The sequence below is a fragment of the Arachis hypogaea genome, chromosome 15, assembly GCF_003086295.3.
Source record: "Arachis hypogaea cultivar Tifrunner chromosome 15, arahy.Tifrunner.gnm2.J5K5, whole genome shotgun sequence".
Classification (NCBI taxonomy): Eukaryota; Viridiplantae; Streptophyta; class Magnoliopsida; order Fabales; family Fabaceae; genus Arachis; species Arachis hypogaea.
In genome coordinates, this window is record NC_092050.1 from 26,505,676 (window position 1) to 26,528,900 (window position 23,225).

The 23,225-nt window shown below is 31.6% G+C and overlaps 1 protein-coding gene across 2 annotated transcripts; it reads left to right on the plus strand.

The window, feature by feature from the left end:
- Window positions 1-1,842: 1,842 nt before the first annotated feature.
- On the plus strand, window positions 1,843-6,895 carry LOC112750037 (probable alpha,alpha-trehalose-phosphate synthase [UDP-forming] 9). 2 transcript variants are annotated; one of them, XM_025798539.3, is made up of 5 exons: window positions 1,843-2,070; window positions 2,182-2,291; window positions 3,377-5,397; window positions 5,499-5,772; window positions 5,884-6,895. In XM_025798539.3, the coding sequence occupies exons 3-5, from the start codon at window positions 3,413-3,415 to the stop codon at window positions 6,205-6,207; spliced, it is 2,583 nt and encodes an 860-aa protein (XP_025654324.1). In that variant the 5' UTR covers window positions 1,843-2,070; window positions 2,182-2,291; window positions 3,377-3,412; the 3' UTR covers window positions 6,208-6,895. The 2 variants fall into 2 exon arrangements, with proteins under 2 accessions (XP_025654324.1, XP_029148916.1); XM_029293083.2 differs by having other exon boundaries at window positions 1,848-2,070; window positions 3,391-5,397.
- Window positions 6,896-23,225: the final 16,330 nt, after the last annotated feature.

Genomic DNA, 23,225 nt, shown 5'->3' on the forward strand with positions numbered 1-23,225 from the left:
AAACTATCCAATCAATCAATCCAATTTTTATATAAATCCTATTAAAAAACCCGTCAATAATGGAAGTAAGTAAATGGAAGAAATAATAGTATTAATAATGGGTAGTTAAAAAGAAAATAATCGTGTTAATAATGAACAATTTTAATAGTATACTTATATGTGCTCTTACTTATTTTAATGGTTAGAAAAACTAAACGTGGTATCATGCTTATTTTATATAGACAATCCATTTTTTATATTATTTAAAATTAGGAGTGTGCATGGCCTGGTCCGAAGACCCGGCCCGGCCCCAAACACTTTAGAGGCTAATTTGGTGTGATTTCACTGGGTTTAGGACCGGGTAAGGGTCTCAAAAATAGACCTAGTCATTATTTCGGGTCGGTCCGGGCCATGGGTCGGGTGCGGGCCATGGCTCGGGTCACCGGAAATCGGCCCGGTGGCCCGGTCATCATACACAATTAATATTTTGTGTTATTAGTGATGGATGATGGCTATTCTTATGTGGAATTTAAGTATTGTAAACCTTAATATTTTGTGTTATTAGTTATTATAAGACTATAAGTTAATGTTTTATGTTTAAAATGCATAAGATTTTAGACTAATATATAATCTTGTGTTATATGTATTGATTTAAATATTTGGTGTTATTAGACAATATTAGTATTGATTATGGTTATGCTTTAATTTTAGAGAAGAGTTGGTTCTTGTTATATTTTTCTAAGTGAATTTTATCATGTCAAATAATGGTTGGAGTCTTAAAAATTTGGATATTTTCACATGCTAGCTTATAAGAATATATCAAGGTAATGTAATATTAATGACCTGGTTTTCACCCAATTTTTACCCGGTATAATCGTGGCCCGAAAGTGTATAGGTTTTATGGGGTCTAGAGTCGGGTTCGGGTCTAATAAATAGGCCCGGTATATATTTCGGGTCGGGTCTGGGTCACATCAAACCCGATTTCACCCGGCTCATGCACACCCTATTTAAAATAGACGGCTTATCTTCCTAATATTTAAAATCGTCTATTTTTCCTATTATTTAAAATATTTCATTTCTAAGAGTTTGGTCCCATTTAAATTATTAATATTTTTTATTATTTTCAAAAATTATATTTAATTATTTATAAATACATATATCTTGGTTAAACAATAAATAAGATAAGTGTGTAAACGAGATAATTTTTCATGTATTTCATTTACACATATACAAAATTATCTCGTTTACAATATAAACGAGATAAATAAATGTGGTGTAAATTGGTAAATATTATACAATTATTTATTTTGGTAATTAAAATAATTAAATTATTTATTTAAAAAATTCAAAAATATTGACATGATAATTGTATAAAAAATGGATGTTTTTTATTTTTTTAATTGATATTATAAAGTGTGATTTTTTATTATATATTATTTTTTTATTTTTTTTATTTAAAATGTATATGATAAAAAATCATATTTTATATTATTAATTGAGAAATTTATTTCTATTTATGTGTTGACATTCTAGATAAGATTGTTATGTTATATATTATCTACATTTACGAATATAATTAAAATATATTGAAATATTATAAATAAAATTAAAATATTAAAGATAAAGTTCAAATTAAAATAAAATTTGAAAACAATATAATTATAATTGAGTAAATAATAAATATTTGTAAAGAAAAGAAGAATGAGGAAAATATAATAAAAATAAGATAATTTAGTTATTATAATTAAAAGTAAAGTAAGACTTATTTTCTGGAATTAGGTGATAGAATTTTTTATTCTTTTATAAAAGAAATTAAAAACAAAAATGGAAAGTGGGTAAAGTCTATCCAATTTGAGCTACAGTAAGTTGAGGTATAAGAAATTAAAAAAAGAAAAAAGAAAAAAGAGAAATTCTAGTTGTTAGCGTTCTGCTCTCTTCTTCTTCCCTCATTTCATTCTCCAAAAACCTTTCAACTCTCTCTCTTTCTCTCGTAAAAGCAGCGCAGTTTCTTCACCGCGTTTTTCCAAATTTTCTCTCACTCATCCCTAAACTTTGTTTTCTTCTTTGAAAGTTTCTTGTTTACTCTCAAAGGTGCTTGATCTGCGCTTTTGCCTCTTATTTCCATTTCTCTCTCTCTCTCTCTCTCTCTCTCTCTCTCTCGTTTTCTTAGTAGCCAAACAACTTGTTCTTGTTCTTGTTCAGGTAGTAGTTGCTGCGTGTATTGGCTTTGATGTTTGTGCAAAGGAGTTGACGATTGACCAGCCTTGAAGTTTGGTAAATGTGGTGATTCATATCTTCAAAATTTGGTTCAGGTGCCACTCTTCACCACCACCGCTTTCAGTTTTTCAAACCTAATTTCTCTGTTTATTCTTTTGTTAATTGTTATAATTACTGTTTTTTCTATTTTTTAATTTTTATTCATATTAATTTTTTGTATTGTTTGCTTGATGGAGTATATTTTCTTCTACGATGATAAGCTTGTTTTCTTTTTCAACTTTTTTATTTTCCGATTTGATTTGATTTATTTTGGTGTTGATGGATGATGCTGCGGCTCCTAATCACTTTTTCAACGAGTTTGATTGTGGTTTTGCTTGTGTGGCTTCTATGTTTGTCTCCTTGTTTCTATTTTAAGATATATGCCTTTTGTTTTGACTTCTAGTCTCCTTTAATGTAACCTTGAACCCAAACGTCTCATTTCAACTTTGGCTAAATTTTTTTGGACAGATATCTATTAGTAGTTGGTTGCAGTAATTGTATTTAAATAGTTCAGATTCATGGGGTTATTCGGGTTATTTTCATTTTTTGGTCCGCTTGTTAGTTTTGTATTTTTGTGGTGTACTAGCATGCTTTGAATTGAAACTCACTTATGTCTTTACTCTTTAACAGTTCTTTCATTTTACCAGTCGATGATTGAAATTGATACTGGGTAAATACTTCCATTTGTGGAGTCAATGCTACAAATATGAGTGCTTTTGTATAGCAGTGCCTCTAATCTGTGGCCAATAGAACCTGTGTATATTATTATTAGCCGTTGAAGCGAGAACATATAAGATGATATGATCTTGTTGTTTTCCAAAGTCAGTCCATCTGTTTATTCCTGTCTGATGATTTGTAATTTATCATGGTAATTTTCGATGAAATATATGCTATGAACAGAACTGGAATTCTGCGTTAAAAACTACTATATTACTGGATTCTTAGATAAGAATGCTAAATGTGTTACCTAGTGTCAATGGATCAAATCAATATTGATGAGGTCCTTCATTGATCTGATGGCTTTTTTGGTTATTTTCCTTGTTGGAACTTTGATGATATATTATTTTCTGGATGCTGAATTGCTGATTGCAGTATTTATTTTTTTAATTCTATTTATTTATTTATGGGTATGAATCAATAGAAACATCATTGAAGACGAGTTTCTCCTCGATCAGTCATGGTGTCAAGATCATATGTTAATCTTCTAGACTTAGCTGGAGATTTACTCGGTATTCCAAATACCCCAAGAACTATTCCTAGGGTTATGACTGTTCCAGGAGTTATTTCTGATCTGGATGCCTGTGGTAGAAATGATGCTGATTCAGATGTTAGTTCATCTGGGTGTCGGGAGAGGAGAATCATAGTGGCAAACATGTTGCCATTGCAGGCCAAAAGAGATATAGATACTGGTAAATGGTGCTTCAGTTGGGACGAGGATTCAATCTTATTACAATTAAAGGACGGTTTTTCTTCTGAGACCGAAGTGATTTACGTGGGATCCCTCAAAGTTGAAATAGATGCTAATGAGCAGGAAGAAATTGCTCAGAAATTACTGGAGGATTTTAATTGCGTGCCTACCTTTCTTCCCCATGATCTACAGAAAAAGTTTTATCTTGGTTTTTGTAAGCAGCAACTTTGGCCTCTCTTTCATTATATGCTTCCTATATGCCCTGATCATGGTGACCGCTTCGACCGTGTGCTCTGGCAGGCTTATGTTTCTGCAAATAAAATATTTGCAGACAAGGTGATGGAAATAATCAATCCTGATGAGGATTTTGTTTGGGTTCATGACTACCACTTGATGGTTTTGCCTACGTTCTTGAGGAAGCGGTATAATCGAGTAAAACTTGGATTCTTTCTCCACAGTCCTTTCCCTTCATCTGAAATTTACCGAACTCTGCCAGTAAGGGATGAAATTCTCAGGGGATTATTGAATTCTGATTTGATCGGTTTCCATACTTTTGATTATGCTCGCCACTTTCTCTCTTGCTGCAGTAGAATGCTAGGCCTAGATTATGAATCTAAACGAGGACATATAGGACTCGATTACTTTGGCCGAACTATATTTATAAAAATTTTGCCTGTAGGCATTCACATGGGCAGGCTTGAGTCAGTATTAAATCTTCATTCTACGTCTGCTAAATTAAAAGAAATTCAGGAAGAGTTTAAGGGTAAGAAGGTGATTCTTGGTGTTGATGACATGGATATTTTTAAGGGAATCAGTTTGAAGCTTCTTGCTGTGGAGCAGCTGCTAGAGCAGAATCCAGATCTGCAGGGAAAAGTTGTCCTAGTTCAGATTGTGAATCCTGCAAGGGGCTCAGGGAAGGATGTTCAGGAAGCAAAGAAAGAAACCTATTCAATTGTCCAGAGAATCAATGTCACTTATGGTTCAACCAATTATCGGCCGGTTGTATTGATTGACCGTCATGTTGCTCGATTTGAGAAGAGTGCCTACTATGCTGTTGCAGAATGTTGCATTGTTAATGCTGTGAGGGATGGCATGAACTTAGTCCCATATAAATATATTGTCTGTAGACAAGGAACTGAACAACTGGATAAAACATTGGGTAGAACAGCTGATTCTCCTCGTTCAAGCATGCTTGTTGTGTCTGAGTTTATTGGTTGTTCTCCTTCTCTAAGTGGGGCTATCAGGGTCAATCCCTGGGACATAGATGCTGTGGCTGATGCTTTGAATTCAGCACTCACTATGAATGATTCAGAGAAGCAATTGAGGCATGAGAAACACTACCGATATGTCAGTTCTCATGATGTGGCATATTGGGCACGCAGCTTTATGCAGGATTTGGAAAGAGCATGCAAAGATCACTATACCAAAAGGTGCTGGGTAATAGGGTTGGGCCTGGGGGTTAGAGTTGTTTCCCTTTCTCCTGGTTTTAGGAAGTTGTCCATTGATCACATCGTTTCAGCTTACAAAAGAACCAGTAGGCGGGCCATATTTCTTGATTATGATGGTACTCTTGTACCACAATCATCTATAAGTAAAATTCCCAGCCCTGAAGTTATCTCTGTGCTAAATGCTTTGTGTAATGATGCCAAAAACATTGTGTACATTGTTAGTGGGAGGGGAAGAGATTCTCTATGTGAGTGGTTTATATCTTGCAAAATGATTGGACTGGCGGCTGAACATGGCTACTTTTTAAGGTTTGCATTACACTTTTCACTTTTTATCACCCCCTCCCTCAAATTTAAAAAAAGAAAAAAAGAAAAAAAGACTGACTGCATATTTCTTTTCTGGTTTTCAGGAGCAATCAAGATTCTGAATGGGAAATGAGTCATTTATCAGCGGATCTAGAGTGGAAAAAGGTTGTGGAGCCCATTATGCAGTCATATACAGAGGCAACTGATGGGTCAAATATTGAAATTAAGGAGAGTGCTTTGGTGTGGCATCATCGAGATGCAGACCCTGATTTCGGCTCTTGCCAAGCCAAAGAGTTATTGAGCCACTTAGAAAGTGTGCTTACCAATGAACCTGCAGTTGTTAAAAGGGGCCAGCATATTGTTGAAGTTATGCCACAGGTGCATTTTTAAAATCCTGTTATTCTTTGATCTAATTATATAAATGTGAAAGCTAAATAGCTCATAAGCTGAAATGGACTTAGTATTCAAATCTTGCTTTGCTTTCTGCAGGGTATAAGCAAAGGTCAGGTAGCTGAAAAGGTTCTTACGAATATGGTTAATGGTGGTAATTCACCGGATTTTGTGTTGTGCATTGGAGATGATATTTCTGATGAAGACATGTTTGAGAGCATATCAAGGACAGTGTCATGCCCATCATTCCAAGTAGCCCCAGATATCTTTGCCTGCACTGTTGGTCGCAAGCCGAGCAAGGCCAAGTATTATCTTGATGATTCTGCAGATGTCATTAAGTTGCTGCAGGGACTCGGTTCTTCATCTAATCCAAAACCCAGGCATTTACCACATTTCCAGGTTTCTTTTGAAAGCACAGTTTGAGTTGGAATAAAGCAAGACATCATTATTGGTTCCTTATGGTGCTCTAATGACGAGTTCTTCACCCGTGAATCAGATCTTTGGTTATTTATCTTGTGGACAAATAACTAGATTTAGTTTTTTATATCTATTTCATTCAGTTTTTGAATTAGATGATGACATGTGGACATTTTTCCTGAGCTAAAAATGGAGTGGAAGTTTTTATGGACAGGTTACACGTGTAATTTACACGTTAAACTCACCATGAGAATTTCCACCTCCTGGTTAACCCTTCAACCAAACATGCACTAAAAAGCAAAAAGAATATACTTATCTCAAGAAAAGAGTACTCACATGTCTTTATTTAATTTGAGAATTGGATGGAGTGCATATAGAGAACTTTATCTAACATTTTACCTTTAATCTTGGCCTGACACGTGGTGGGACCTTGCTTGTGCAAATGTGATTCTTTGCACCTGAACTGGTTTTGCATGCATTGAAGACTTCACGATTCTGATGTACATGGCAAAATTGGTTACACCAATTGTTTATATTTGCTGGTGACACCTAATTATGCTAAAGTTGTGCTTCGAATTGTAGACCATATAGATTGTTTTGCATTGAACAAGGGGGCACCATAACTTGTACAGTTACACTTTTTGTTAACTATATACATAATATACCCATATGGTGTGAGATCTCTTGTTCCAAATAATCCCTTTTCCGTGACCAAATAGATGCAAAAAATTCCTTGGAATCTCAAACTATTGTAATGAAATGGTTCTTTTTAGGGCGGTGGATACTTTTAACACCAGCCACAGATTGGATTTTTGACAAAAATATTTTAAAGTTGAGCTTTTTAATGAAGGTTATAGTTATAGGCCAATTACGGGGTGGTCATGAAAGTATGGCTAGTTGGTGGCAGGCAAAGAATTTTTTCAACTGTTTTGTTTGTGACACGGAAGGATTAGCTGTGTCCCAATACAACCGAGTAAAAGCTTTCCAACTGTCTGTCAAATATATCAAATATCACAATTCTTAGGTTTTACACTTTAGAGAATAAAGTGAAATTTCTTATCATTCAATGTTTTTTTCTTTTGTTTTTTCTTGGTTCTACCTATGAAATAAGTAGTGATAGATCATACTTTATATTCTAAAGTAAAATTTAAAATTTAAAAAATCCAAATCCTTAGCATTTACCACAGCCTATAAAAAGTTTGAGTTTTTCTATCATCCCTTCGTTGGATCAAGAGTCATTTATTTGTCAAATACGATTATTTAGATGTTCAAAAATATTTTAGATTAGAAGTGTAGTTTATGCTGTAAACAGATGTTTATAAAGTCCAACCATTCATTTTGTTTGTGATATAAGTAAGGGAAAAAGATTTTTAAACAAAAAAAAATTGATAAAATAATAAAATAAAAAATTATTTATTATCAAATTTATAATTTTTATAATGTGCGAGTTTTATCATTTTGATTTAAAAATAATTAGTTTATTTTTTTATTTTACCAACTTTTTAATTTTACATGATTTTGATTCATCAATAATAAGGCTTAGCATTTGTTACTTTCCAATTCATTTGATGTTCTTTTTACCGAGGTTGGAACTTTATATCCATAGTTATCAGAACTGAACCGGTAATTGATCCGATCATACGACTGGGTCACTAGATTACTGGTTCAACCGGTGGGTCACTGATTTACCCGGTTGACCCGGTCATAATTAAATAAAAATATAAAATTATAAAAATAAAATTAGAATTAAAAATTAAATGCATATTTTTAAAAATATATTAATAACAATTAAATATCAATTCTTAGATATAATTTATAATGTAAAAAAAGATAATAAATTAGTTATTAATACAAAATATTTTTTCAATTTTAATAAATAAAAAATAAAAGATAACACAATCAATATCAATATATCAATATATTTGTATACTATGTGTTGTTACTTGTTTGGTATCCATGTAAATCCATACGTTAAAAAATAAAAAAATAAAAAATCATTACGTTTTGTTATATATATAATTTTTGTCATATTTATAAGTAAGAATCAAGTTTGCCACAGTGGGAAGGGAAAGGTTGGATTTTGGCGCAGCTCCGTGTTCGAAACCGACCGATTTTTAACGGGTTTGACCACCGTTGACCGGTTCGAATGCTTATCCGGTCCAATCTACCAACCGAACCGGCCAGACTATCAGTTTACCGGTTTTTCGGTCGAACCGGCCGGTCCGGTCCGGTTCTGATAACTATGTTTATATCTCAACCTTTTCATTTTACATGAATTTTACATGATTTTTTTTACTCATGGTATCTTTTAGTTTGACTAAAGATCAATTTTTGTGGGTCAAAGTTTCATTTAAAAATTTATTGTTAGTTAATAGATTACTGCATACACAACATGAATTCGAATTTTTAATATCTATTTAAACAAATTATTATTTAACTACTAGGCCAATTTGATTCTTCAATAAGGTGGTTTATCTTCTGTGTTTTTAATGTAGTTCTACATCTAGTTAGACACGTTTTTCTCTCTTTCTTTTATTTAATCCAATATTCTTATTTTTAAATAGAAATTAACTTCCATATATATATATATATATAGAGAAAGTATAGGGAGTCAATGACCTAGAGATATGATTATTAGTGTTACATTATCCTATTAGGTTACGCTTTTGGGATGAGTGGTTTCAGGACATGATATTAGAGTTCCAGATCCAGAAGGTCAAGAGTTCGAACCTTAGTGAACCTAAAATTAACTTTTTATAACATGAGATGTTTATTATCCCTAGTATCCGGATGGTTATCCCTGGTATCTGGATGGTTGTACACTTAGGCCATTGGCTGAAAAAGGTGTCCTTATATGAGAAATGAGAGGTTTAATTATAACCATTAGATCCAAATAAATGACTAGGATTAAACCGCAATAGATTTTTACAAATTTTTTTACTCAAAAGGGTAAAGGATAATCTTTCACTATTAATTTTATAAGTGGGATAAAAAAATATGAAAAAAAAAGTATTGAAGGGTTAAAGATCACACTTTACTACCTCAATTGAAAAAAAAAAATTAAGAGGATATATTTTCGAATCAAACTATAAAGTTTAGAGAGAGAATGTGTGTAATTAATGTGTTTAAAATTAGAGAGAAGTTTGCTACATATCCAAGTTTTTTTGACAACTAAGTCCAATCAAATTAGTCAAAACACAACAAATATCAGTTTCATTAGTGAGAGCGTGAATACACGCTCCAACTTCCTTGTAACTAACGTGAATGTGAACGTTCATATCTTTCTTCTTTTTCGCGTTCTTCCTTCTTCTACGCGTTCTTCCTTTTTCTTTTTCGCGTATTTTTTCTCATAATTATTTTATTATTGCTGCTGTTATTGCTGCATTATTTTCTTTTCCTCCTTTTCTTTCTAGTAATTTTGTAGCTTTGATTTTTTCTTCTATTTCTTTTGGTTTTATTCCTTTTATGAGAATGAAACAAGAAAAATTATAAAAAAATTGAAACAAGAAAAAGAAGATGAAAAAAAAGCAGAAGATAAAGAGAAGAAAGAGGAAGAATTTTGAATTATGCAAAACTTATAATAAGAAATAACACCGAAATTTCTTAACAATTAACAATAACACAAATTTTTTCATTTTTACACCGAAATGTTGCTACAAAAGCGCAAAAAATGTCTTCTTTAATGCTGTATTTTTTTCTTCTTTCTCTTTCTTTCTTTTTTCTATTGCTCTTATTTCTTTTTTAGGAGTATTGCTTCTCATATTAGACTTGAATGAACATGTTTGTAATGTATTGTAATCTTATTTAGTTGAATGAATGTAGGGTCATCATCTTTCTAGTAATTTTGAAGCATTATGTATTTTTTCTTCTTCATTGCTTGATTTTATTTTTTTATTCTTGTTAAGAGAGTAAAACAAAAAAAAAATATGAGAAGATAAAACAAGAAGAAAAAGATAAATAAAAAAAGAAGAAGAGGATGATGATGAAGAAGAAGAAAAACAACAAGAAGAAGAAGAAGCAGTAGAAGATGAAGAGAAGAAAGAGAAAGAGTTTCGAATTATGCAGAATTTATCCGAATAAATAACATCGAAATTTCTTAACAATAACACATAAATTTCTTCGTTTTTATACCAAAATTTTGCTACAAAAGCACAAAAATATCTTCTTTTAATGCTGCATTTTTTTTCTGTTGCTCTTATTTTTTTAGGAGCATTGCTTCTCATATTAGATTTGAATGAACATGTTTGTAATGTATTACAATCTTATTTGACTGAATGAATGTAGGTTCATCCTCTTTTAAGTAATTTTGTAGCATTATATATTTCTTCTTCTTCTTTATTTGATTTTTTTTTGTTTTTATTCTTGTTAAGAGAGTAAAAAAAGAAGAAACATGAGAAGGTAAAACAAAAAACAAAAGATGAATAAATAAAAAAGTTGATGATGAAAAAGATGAAAAAGAAGAAGAAGCAATAGAAGATAAGGAGGAGAAAGAGGAAGAGTTTTGAATTACGTAGAATTTATCAGAATAAATAACATTGAAATTTTTTCAACAATAACACATAAACTTTCTTAAATTTTACACCGAAATTTTACTACAAAAACTCAAAAATGTCTTTTTTAATGCCGCATTCTTCTTTCTTTCTTTCTTTCTTTCTTTCTTTTTTCTGTTGCTTTTATTTCTTTTTTATAGAAACATTACTTCTCATATTAGATTTGAATTGAATGAACATGTTTGTAGTGTATTGCAATCTTAGTTGAATGAATGTAGATTTATTATCTTTCTTGTAATTTTATAGCATTATGTGTTTTTTCTTCTTTTTGGTTTGATTTTTTTCTTGCTTAGAGAATAAAACAAGAAGAAACATGAGAAGGTAAAACAAGAAGAAAAAGATGAATAAGAAAAAAAAGATGAAAATAATAAAAAAGATGAAAAAGAAGAAGTAGCAGAAGATGAAAAGGAGGAAGAGAAAGAGTTTTAAATTATACAGAACTTATCAGAATAAATAATACCAAAATTTCTCAACAATAACTCATAAATTTCATAGTCTTTACACTGAAATTATTCAACTACAGAATCATAAAGTACTAATAAACTACATTAACTAGATTCGAACCACACCTCAGCCATTTGATTCGATTCAAAACAATAATCCAATTTTCCTAGTTCAATTAATAGTTTGATCTTAAATCATTCATTATCTTCAAAAATAAAATACATGTTCAAAGCTAATTTTACTGTTTGATTTCAAAAAATTTGATCCAAATCTTTAAATCAGATAAAAGAGTTTTGATCTTGAACGAAGAGAACGCAAAGAACGAAGAGAACATAGAGAAGGAAGAGAACGCAAAGACTGCAGAAAAAGAAGAAAACGCAGAGAAAATTCGAAAAAGAAAACGACTTGGGATGAAAATGGTAGTTATATATATTCGCCCGTTAAGTCAAAAGTTTGTTAAAGATATTAGCGCGTGAAGGTGAATTAAGTTAAAGTTTCGTGGTTGGATTTAGGGCCCGTTTGGAAAACTTCAAAAATTACTTTTTTTTAGTTTTTGACTTATGAAAAGTAGTATTATTAATGTTTGGTGCAATTTTCAACACAAAATTGTAGTTTTTTAAGAAGCTATTTAAGTGCTTATATAGAAGTTAAAAAAATGACTTCTCTCATAATAAAAAGCTTTTTATTATATTTATTTTAAAATAAGCACTTTTAGAACTAAAAATCAAACATAAAATTATTTATAAGCTACTTTTAGTATAAGTATTTATTGTTTAAATTAATTTTTCAAAAGGAGCTTAATTAAGCTGTTTTCGATGTAAAAATTAATTGGGGTCATTAATATACTTGAAATGAGAGAGAAAATAATTAATTTTAAAGTATATTTATAATTTTAAATATTTTTAATTATATTATTTAAAATAGAATTTTGCTATCTTATGCCTTAAAGGCATAGGTTAAGCATACCATAAAAAAATATTTTAATATTATTTATTACAAAAATAATTTTTTTTATGTTTTCAATGCATAGAAACATAAATAACATTAAATTTTTTTTATAGTATGCTTAACTTATGTCCTTAGAATACAATAGTAAAATTTTTTAAAATATAATTTAATATATGAAGAGTTACATTAATTATAAATAAATATTGTAATAAGTAGTTTATTTTATTATTCTTTAACTAAGTATGAAGAGTTACTTTAGTTATAAAATTATATCCATTATTTTTTAAAAAAAAATTGACAAACATTTTTTTTTTAAAAAATAAATTAGTCCTAAAATTACATCTCCACCATAAAGTAAATCTATCTTTAATTCTATTGAAGAGCGTGAAATACACGGTGCATACAGCACAGGGGTAATAATGTTCATTTGTTAGGATATATCTGTATTTATTCATTGATGGGTCACTTTTTTAATGTATTTATAATAATTTATTGTTTACAAATACTATGTGTACAGATTTTGGTATTATAATTATTCACACAAAAATATGTAGTAAAACATTGCACGTAATTATGTTTATAAAAAATTAATAATTGAAATTTATAGTTGATAATTTTATAAATATATTAAATTATTTAATAATTATTAATTATTAATTTTATATAAAAATAGTTTGATGGTTAACAGTGGCTAAGAGAAGGGGGTTGAATCTTAACTTCTTTTTTTTTTCTAAATGTTACTTATGCTTTTTCAAAGAAACTTAGGAGATATTTTTACTTTTGTCTCGTGACGAGATGAGAGAAATTTTCATTTTGTCTCCTGAGCAACAGAAGTAGAAGTGAAATAGAAAAGAAGAAGTAACACAGAGATGTATCTTGATTCAGCTATCTTGTGCGATGTAGCCTACATTCAGTCTCCATCACAACAGTGACGAACTTTCACTATCTTTTAACAAAATTACATTCACCAATTCTCCCTAGAATCTACCCATCCTATCTAGGACAAGTTCAAATTCTAACCCAACCTGAACTTGACTAGGACTGACCCTAGCTTTCAACAGTAAAATGCTAACCCAACTTACAAGGGAATCCCCTCAGGATCATGACAACAAAACAGAAATACATACAAAGAATTTCTGAGATAACTATGGCTTTTTCTTTAACTCTCTGTCTTTTTTCATTCATTGGCTTTTTCTTAAAAAACTTTACATTTTGTCCTTTACCAATGAAACACAGACAGACTAAATTGAGAAAAAGAAATATTCAATGATAATCATGAAGGAGAAGAATAAACAGCTCAAAGAGCTATAGGAACCCAAACATGTGCTCTCACTCCTTATTCCAATCCTTGACCGTTTACCCCTATTATAGAGGAGTGAAGCTTCCAGGGCTTGAAACCTTCTTCAGCACATGTTGGTTCTCTTCTCCCAATACACAGATGTAGCAGCGATGTTCACAGAGGAGAGAGAGAGAGAGGGTAGAAGCAGTGATATGCAACCATACCTTCAATATTCTCTTTCAACCTTTTTCTTCAAGAATCTTGAATCTGAGCCGTGTGTTCTTACTTTCGCCCCAAGTTTGTTTCTTGACTGTAGATTCCAAACAGAGCACCATTGACTTTACCTTCTTCATATTTTTCAGAACGGTGCTTGTGACCTTATGACTTTCTTCTTGGTTCTTCGGTGTAACACAAATGAAGGAAGAAACTTTTGTTGTGCTTTGATCGAGAGAGACTAGTTACTTAGTTGTAGCTCCTTTTCTTTGCTTTGATTTGGCAATTTTTTTTTCCTTTCAAAACTCCATAGCCTCTGTATTTTTCCTTTTCTTTCTTTCTTTCTTGGAAGATGAAGTGACGTGACCGAAGCAAGTGAGAAAGAAGAGAAGGGAAAGAAGCTTTCGGTGGAAGCCCCAAGAGAATTAAATTGAATTGAATTTGGAGTTTCAGTTACAAATGATGATATGACTGTACGAAGCTTGGTCTCTTGGGTTCCTTACTTTAATTCATTAAGCTTAATTCTTGGGCTTGTAATTGGGTTTGTTTTTTCAGCCACTAACTTGAATCAATTTTGTACAAAGCTGAATTTGTTTATGGGCTTTAAACATTTATTCCTTGGGCCAACTTGTTTCGTTTTATTTCCTTCATACTTGATTAAAGGCATTAAACAACTAATTTGTAATATTTTAATAAATATTTAATTAACATTTTAATAATTCTTGATCATCATTTTTAATATTTATTTTCAAACTCAACAATTTCTTCTTTGATAACAAACATTATTAAAATGAATTGAAGAAATTTGGAGAGAAAACTTCCCTTAGATGATTTATGAACTGCTCTCCCTTTTACTATGCTCCCCCTTAATGTGTACTCTGATTAACCTATTTAGATCACATAAATAATTTCTATATACAAGTACAAATAATTTTTTCAAACAGAGCAAACTTGTAACTGGCACATGCTACATGTAATCCTTTCAGATCAATTGAAAACTGATAAGAAAACATATTAGCAAACCAAAACATATGATGAAAAAATTACAATCCAATCAGCTCCATATTGACATCAAAGACAAAACAGAGCAAACACAATAGAGTATGAATTTTATCACAACAATCAGGCATGAAATAGTGCTCAAAACCAAATTAGAGCTAAAACAGAGCACAAGAATCAGAGGACATGAAACATGAAACAGTTTCAATTCATTTGTATGCCTTTCTCTCTCTTATGTCATTAAGGAGGGACACAGTTCAACACACAGTAGGTAAAAGTGTAAAGATTAAGTTACAGTCATCCACCAGAGTTCAATAACTAAAATCCAGAAATAGAACAAAAACTAATGATAAACCAATGCTTCAGAAACAGTTTTTCAGCAGTAACATCATGGAGCAGCCTTAATAAAAAACTCAGATACCAAAACAAAACAAAATCTATAATAAGTATAAGCAATATTCACAATCAGAGCAATATGCATAATCATAACTGCGTGAAATAATGGTTTAAAACAAAAAAAAATTTGCAGCCAGTCTCAAGCATCATAAGTTCAATAGTTTCAATATAACTTATTTCGATTTATTTTCACACAATACTTATATCAAGAATAGAAACCTGCACAAAAAATAGTTCAATATGCAAACCACAAGTACAAAACAGGTAATAGTGTTAGTGTCATCAGAAATTATAAGAAATTGTATCATCCAAAAATAGATTCTAAGAAAACAGCAGCATCAAATTGGGCTAGACATCAGATCCCTCATCCTTGGTTGCAAGAGAAACTTCTTATTCTTCCAAAACCGTATCATTGGCTGCCTTTGTGCCCTTTTTCTTAGATTACTTTATAACACCACTACTCTTAAGATATAAAATCCTATCTTGGATTTCATCGCTCAGATCAACACCAAAATATTCAACGATGCAAGTTAAAACATTCCATATGTAAGAGAAAATGGGAGTAGTGGAGAAGATGAGAAGTTATCATAATAACTGCTTTAAATGCTCAAAAATCTTTTGAAAACACAAACCAATTTAATAAAACGAGATTCAAAGAATTTTTAATTTTAAAAAAATGCAACCAGTTTTGAAATAATAAGTCAAATAAAAAATTGAAAAGAATTTGAAACTGATTTGACTTGAAAAATAATGAATGCAAATACTCCCATTTTTGGTGTATGTGATCAAAACAAGCAATGAGACCCACTTCATAAAACAAAATAACTTTCTCTTGGGCTTAGTGGTGGTTTTAAGGAAACACATTTGACTACCAAGAATTTAGTTCAAATCCAGATTTATTTAAAATTATCAACACATAGTCTGAACTGCATGGAACCTAGAGGGAGTCATCATCTATCCAGTTTTGTCTCCTTGCGACCTCTTGCTTGACCACACATTCAAGAATTGTCCAAGAAAGCAATAAATTCCTGAAGTGCTGCTTCTATTCACATGATCTCCAGCAAAATCTGCATCACAATACCCAATTACACAAAATTTATTAGTTTTAGAATACCAAAAACGGAGGTCGAATGCGCCTTTAATGTATCTAATTATTCATCTAACAGCTGAAAGATGTGATTCCTTTGGGTTGTGATTGAAGTCTAGAACACACACCCACACTATGAACAATATCCGGTCTAGAGGAGGATAAATATATGAGAGATCCTATCATTCCTCTATACCTTGTTTCATCAACATCTTTTTCTTTTTCATCTTTTTCAAGTTTGGAATTTGGATGAATAGGTGTACTCATGGGTTTGGAATTTTCTAAATCAAATTTCTTTACTAACTCCTTGGAATATTTACCTTGGTGTACAAAAATTCTACTAGGAGTTTGTTTGATTTGAAGTTCTAGAAAAAAAATGAATTCTCTATTTCTCTCATCATGCTCATATCAAACTCACTAGTAATTAATTTTTCAAATTCATCACACAAGGCTTCATATGCTGATCCAAACACAATGTCATCCACATAAACTTGAACAAGTATGAAATGATCATTAGATTCTTTAATGAAAAGAGTAGTATTCGTAGTACTCATTTGAAAGCTATTTTTCAACAAGAAAGAGCTAAGTCTTTCATAGCAAGCTCTTGGACCTTGTCTCAAACCATAAAGAGCTTTTAGAAAGTTTAAAAACATGGTTTGAAATATCTTTATTTTCAAAACTGGAGGGTTGAGCTACGTATACTTCCCTATCAATAAGGCCATTTAAAAAGGCACACATAACATTCATTTGGAAGAGTTTAAATCCTTTATGGGCATCATAGGTAAGTAATAATATTACTGCTTCCATTCTAACTATCGGAGCAAATGACTCATCAAAGTCAATTTTCTCCTCTTAATCAAACCCATGAGCTACTAATCTAGCTTTATTTCAAACAACACTACTATTCTCACCCAATTTATTTTTAAAGATCCATTTGGTACTTGTTACCTTCTTACCATTCGAATAAGGCACGAGAGTCCAAACCTTATTTTTTTCAAATTGGACCAGCTCTTCCTCTATTGCCTTTATCCAAGAGGGATCTTTAAGTATTTCCTTCACATTTTGGGGTTCCACTTGTGATGAAAGAGCGAGGTTATTGAGTTCGCCTCTCTTTCTACTTGAGAATCTTGAGGTAACTCCATAAGAGGGATCTCCAATGAAGAATTCATGTGGATAGTTCATCAAGAACTTCCATTCTCTTGGTTTTGGTGAGGTGATTTCAGGTCGAATATGAACAGGATCAGTTCCATTGAGTTTTTCACAAATTTTTGTATCAGGAGGAGACAAAACAGAATCGTCTCTTAGATTCTGGTCAGTAGAATCGTGAGCAGCATCTTCCATTGTAAGGTCAAGTTTGTCTTTTCCTTGAATTCTATCTGAACTTTGTGCAATCTCAGTTCCTGCATCAATTTTCTCAATAACACTTGAAATAGAGTTAAAATCACAAAAAGTAACATGTATGGACTCCTCAATTATTCTATGTTTCTTGATGTAAACTCTATAAGCTTTACTAGTGGTTGAATATCCAATAAAGACACCTTCATAAGATTTTGGATCAAATTTTTTAAGATTATCTTTAGTGTTTAACACAAAACATTTGCATCCAAAAATATGAAAGTACTTAAGATTGGGTGGTACTCTCTTCCAAGACTCATATGGTGTTTTCTTTAAAAAATTTTAATGGTAGTTTGATTCAAAGTATAACTTCAGCCTAAAAGAATTTTGAAATTTCATTTTCATAAAGCATAGTATAACTTCAGCCCAAAAGAATTTTGGAATTTCATTTTCATAAAGCATAGCCCTAGTCATTTCTTGAAGGCTTCTATTTCTCCTTTCAAAAACCCCACTTTGTTGAGGTGTTCTAGGACATGAAAAATTGTGATACCAAATTCATCACAAAAAGTTTCAAAATCTTGGTTTTCAAACTCCTTTCTATGATCACTTATTATGAAAGATATTTTTAAATCTTTTTTTAAAATCTTTTTGCATAGATTTGAAAAAGCAAGAAAGACATCATTCTTATGAACTAAGAAAAGAATCCATCTAAATTTAGTATAGTCATTAAACACCACTAAGTCATAGAGCTTACCACCAAGACTTTGAGTCATTGTAGGACCAAAAAGATCAATATATAGCATTCCAATGGTCTTTTGGTTGAGATGTCATCATTAGGTTTGAAATAGTTTTTAGTTTGTTTACCCACTTGACAAGCATCACAAGTGATGTCTTTGTCAAATCTTATTTTAGGAAGACCTCTAACCAAATTCTTTTTCACAAGTTTAGAAACTCGAAACATGCTTGCATGTTCTAATTTCTTATGTCATAACCATTTCGCAGATTCCATAGAAGTAAAACAAGCTACATTTTGTTCTTTTAGTTCTTTTAAGGTTAGTCCATACACATTATTACATCTTTTAACTTCAAACAAAATTTTACCAGATTTTTCACACACAACCAAGCATTCTAATTTCTTGAAAATAACCAAACAACATAAAAGCACACAATTGGCTAATGCCTAGAAAATTGTGTTTCAACCCATCAATTCAAAATACATTATCAATGAAAGTTGAAAAATTCTTACCAACCTTACACCCACAATTTTTCATTTACCATTGTCATCGAAAATCACAAAGTCTCCATCGTATTTATCAAGCTTGATAAAGAAAGTGGATTTTTCGGTTATGTGCCTAGAGCATCCATTATTCAAGTACAATATGTCTTTCTTCTTCTTGGTTGCTAGGAAAAACTACACAAAGCTTTTAAGTGACCTTAGGTATCCAAACTAATTTGGATCCTTTGAAGTTAATCCTTTTTGGTTGTCCAAGTGCATTAAAATCACAAACAGCTTTGTATGTTTTGTTTCCTACTCTTCTTTTATTAATAAAGCATTGGAAAGAAGAGTGACCAGGTTTATTGCAATTAAAATAATGATTTGTGTGAGCATGTTGCTGAAAATGATTTAAGGTATGATTCTGAAGGTAATTAAAAGATTTGAATTTTCTGGTATTTGAAAAGGGTGCATTTCTTTTGAAAGATCCATCTCTAACATTAGTACCTCCTCTTGCAAAAAATCTTAAACTAGAATTTCTTGACACAAATGAGTTTCTAGAACGTGAGGCCTTTTTGTGAAAGAAGGGTTTTCTAAAGACAGCCTCATTGTTAGAGATGTAACCCAAATTAGAGTTATTTGAAGTAGGTTCAGATTTTGAATAAGATGCATTTTTATCAAAATCTAGCTTTTCAAAATCAGTATCAAAGTTAGATGAATATTCAAGACCAGATTCATCAAATAATTTTATTTTTGAAGATGATGCTGTGAATTTTGCAAGTGATTTTTCAAAAATTGCATCATTTTTTGTTACATACCCTAAACCTGATTTTTCAAACAACGATCTTTTATTAGCAAGTAATTTATCCAAGTTGCTTGAATTATGTGCAAATTTTGATAAATCATTATTCAAACTTTTGATAATTTCATTTAATCTTTTATTTTCAGCAACAAGTTCTTGAGAAGGATCAATAATGTGCTTTCCTTTGAACTTTTCAATTTCAGATTTTAAGAATCTATTTTCTTCAATGAAATCAAAAGCACATTCGGTCTCCTTTACCTTTTCTTTCAAAAACTCATTTTCACCTTTCAAAACTTCATTTTCAGATTTACATTTGTTGTATTTATTCAGCAATTTTTTAGAATGGTGAGTGAGATCATCAATAATAACATGCAAATCATCAAGAGATAAGTCATAGCAATTTACCTCTTCTTGTTGATCTTCATCATCAGCCATGAAACAGATTCGAGCTTCATCTTCAAAGTTTTCTTCCTCATCTGAGTCAACCTTGAGATCCTCCCAAGAAGTCATAAGTCTCTTCTTCTTGCCCTTCTGAGACTTGTCTTCCTTTTCCAGTGTCCAGCTTCTCTACAGTTGTGACAAATGACCTTACTTGAGTCCTTCTTTAGTTTTTTTGAGTTGCCACCTTTATTTCTTTCTTTGAGTCTCATCATCCTTATAAGTTTTTTAGCAAAAAATACAAACTTGTCATTTGATAAACAGTAATTGGATTCATTATCCAATGATTCAGTACAAAATTTAAGAGCCACTCCTTTACTTTTTGTATCATTTTTTATGTGAGTGATTTCATATGCTAGTAACTTTTCTCTCGGCTCATCATAGGTCATTTGACTTAAGTTACTGCTTTCAGAGATAACAATAGCCTTAGTTTCCTACTCTTTTGTCAAGCTTCTCAAGACTTTCCTCACTAGCATCTGTTTGGAATGAGTAGTTTCTATAGCATCCAAGCTATTAATGATGATAGAGAATCTCTCGAACATGTCATCACTTGATTCTCCTTCCTTCATAGAGAATATCTCATATTTTTTGCTCAACATGTCAATTCTGATTTCTTTTACTTGTGTGGTGTCTTCATGTGTGACTTAAAGCTTATCCCATATTTCCTTTGCTGTTTTGCATCTTGAAACCTTCTGGTATTTCTTGAAGCTGATTGCAAGTTCAGCATGTTGACAGCATTGGCATTTAGTTCTACCTTTTTCTTGTCATCTTCATTCCATTCTTAGCTTTGTGAGTGACAACACCATTAGTGCCAGTTTCTGTAGGGATTTGAGGACCATTTATAATGATCTTTCACAGGTTGTAATCCACTAACTGAACAAAGATCTTCATTCTTTCTTTTCAATAGTTGTAGTTTTTCCCATTGAAGAATGGAGTTCTGTTGTTAGACTGTTCTTCTGTCAGAGTATAAGCCACTGTGTTGGAACCATTGTTGTTCGCCATCAGAATCTTTTCTCAAAGCTGCAAAGCTTGATCTCTTTGAGGCCAAGCTCTGATACCAATTGATGGTTATCAGTGGCTAAGAGAATGAGGGGTTGGATCTTAGCTTCTTTTTCTTCTGGATGTTACTTATGCTTTTTCAAAAAAACTTAGGAGATATTTTTACCTTTGTCTCGTGATGAGATGAGAGACATTTTCATTTTGTCTCATGAGCAACAGAAACAGAAGTGAAGTAAAGAAGAAGAAATGACACACAGGTGTATCCTGATTCAACTACCTTGTGTAGTGTAGCCTACATCCAGTCTCCATCACAACAGTGATGGACTTTTACTATCTTTCAACAAGATTATATTCACCAATTCTCTCTAGGATCTACCCCAATCCTATCTAGGACAAGTCTAGATTCTAACCCAACCTGAACTTGATTAGGACTCACCCTAACTTTCAACAGCAAAGTGCTAACCCAACTTGCAATGGAATCCCCTCAGGATCATGAAAACAAAATAGAAATACATACAAAGAATTTCTGAGATAACTATGGCTTTTTCTTTAACTTTCTATCTTTTTCCACTCATTGGCTTTTCCTTACAAAACCTCACATTTTGCCTTTTACCAATGAAACACAGACAGACTAAACTGAGAAAAAGAAATATTCAATGATAATCATGAAGGAGAAGAATAAACAGCTCGAAGAGCTAGGAAAACCCAAACGTGTGCTCTCACTCTTTGCTCCAATCCTTGGCCGTTCACCCCTATTATAGAGGAGTGAAGCTTCCAGGGCTTGAAACCTTCTTCAGCACTTGTTGGTTCTCTTCTCCCAATACACAGATGTAGCAGCGACGTTCACAAAGGAGAGAGAGAGAGAGAGAGAGAGAGAGAGAGAGAGAGAGAGAGAGAGAGAGAGAGAGAGAGAGAGAGAGGGTAGAAGCAGTGACATGCAACCATACCTTCAATCTTCTCTTTCAACCTTTTTCTTCAAGAATCTTGAATTTGAGCCGTGTGTTCTTGCTTTGGCCCTAAGTTTGTTTCTTGACCGTAGATTCCAAGCAGAGCACCATTGACTTCACCTTCTTCATATTTTCCAGAACGGTGCTTGTGACCTTGTGGCTTTCTTCTTGGTTCATCGGTGTAGCACAAATGAGGGAAGAAACTTTTGTTGTGCTTTGACCGAGAGAGACTATTTACTTAGTTGTAGCTCCTTTTCTTTGCTTTGATTTGGCAATTTTCTTTTTGCCTTTTAAAACTCCATAGCCTCTGAGCTTTCTCTTTTCTTTCTTTCTTTCTTGAAAGATGAAGTGACGTGATTGAAGCAAGTGAGAAAGGAGAGAGGAGAGAAACTGTCGGTAGAAGCCTCAAGAGAATTAAATTAAATTGAATTTGGAGTTTCAGTTACAAAGGATGAGATGACCGTATGAAGCTTGGTCTCTTGGGTTCCTTACCTTAATTCCTTAAGCTTGATTATTGGGCTTGTGATTGAGCTTGCTTTTTCTTTCTTAATACCAAGGTTTAGCCACTAACTTGAATCAAGTTTTTTTTTTGGTTTCCCACGGTATTCCCCAACCCGGCAGGTCAAGGACTAATCTGCCGCGGTACTGAGCTCCATTTAAAGATTTGTCGCTGACTAATGGGTTGCTACATGCACAAGGCGGGATTCGAACCCTCCGACACTTAAGCGGACTAGTGAGCTAACCACTAGACCAACCCAACTTGATTTAACTTAAATCAATTTTGTACAAGGCTAAATTTGTTTATGGGCTTTAAACATTTGTTCCTTGGGCCAACTTATTTCATTTTATTTTCTGCACACTTGATCAAATGCATTAAACAACCAATTGATAATATTTTAATAAATATTTAATTAATATTTTAATAATATTTGATCATCATTTTTAATATTTATTTTCAAACTCAACATAGTTATATGTAAATTTTTATTAAAATATTTTATAAAAATATGTATATATTAAAAATAATCTTTATATATTTATATATAAATATATATTATTTAACTTATTTTTAATGTATAATTCAATATATGAGTTATGAAATAAAATAATTTTATCTGTTAATAAAACAAGTTGATTGGTTCATAAATAAATAATATATAAGTAAAGATAATTTTACTGCATAATTGAGTTTTATGACATGATAAAATTAAGAGTAATGATATAACGAGAAGTTATAAGTTTAAATTAATTTTTAACTTCATAAAAACTCATAATAAACACTAATTAGTAATGAGAATTACATAAAATAATATAAATTATAAGTTTATAAGTTTATAAATAACACAAAAACTAATTTAATAATTTGTGATACAT

Bases quoted from the DNA above. Each gene is read 5' to 3' on its own strand.
- LOC112750037 (XM_025798539.3), top strand. From the start codon at position 3,413: ATGGTGTCAAGATCATATGTTAATCTTCTAGACTTAGCTGGAGATTTA. The intron at 5,398-5,498 runs GTTTGCATTACA...TCTGGTTTTCAG, and splicing joins GAACATGGCTACTTTTTAAG to GAGCAATCAAGATTCTGAAT. The intron at 5,773-5,883 runs GTGCATTTTTAA...TGCTTTCTGCAG, and splicing joins TTGTTGAAGTTATGCCACAG to GGTATAAGCAAAGGTCAGGT.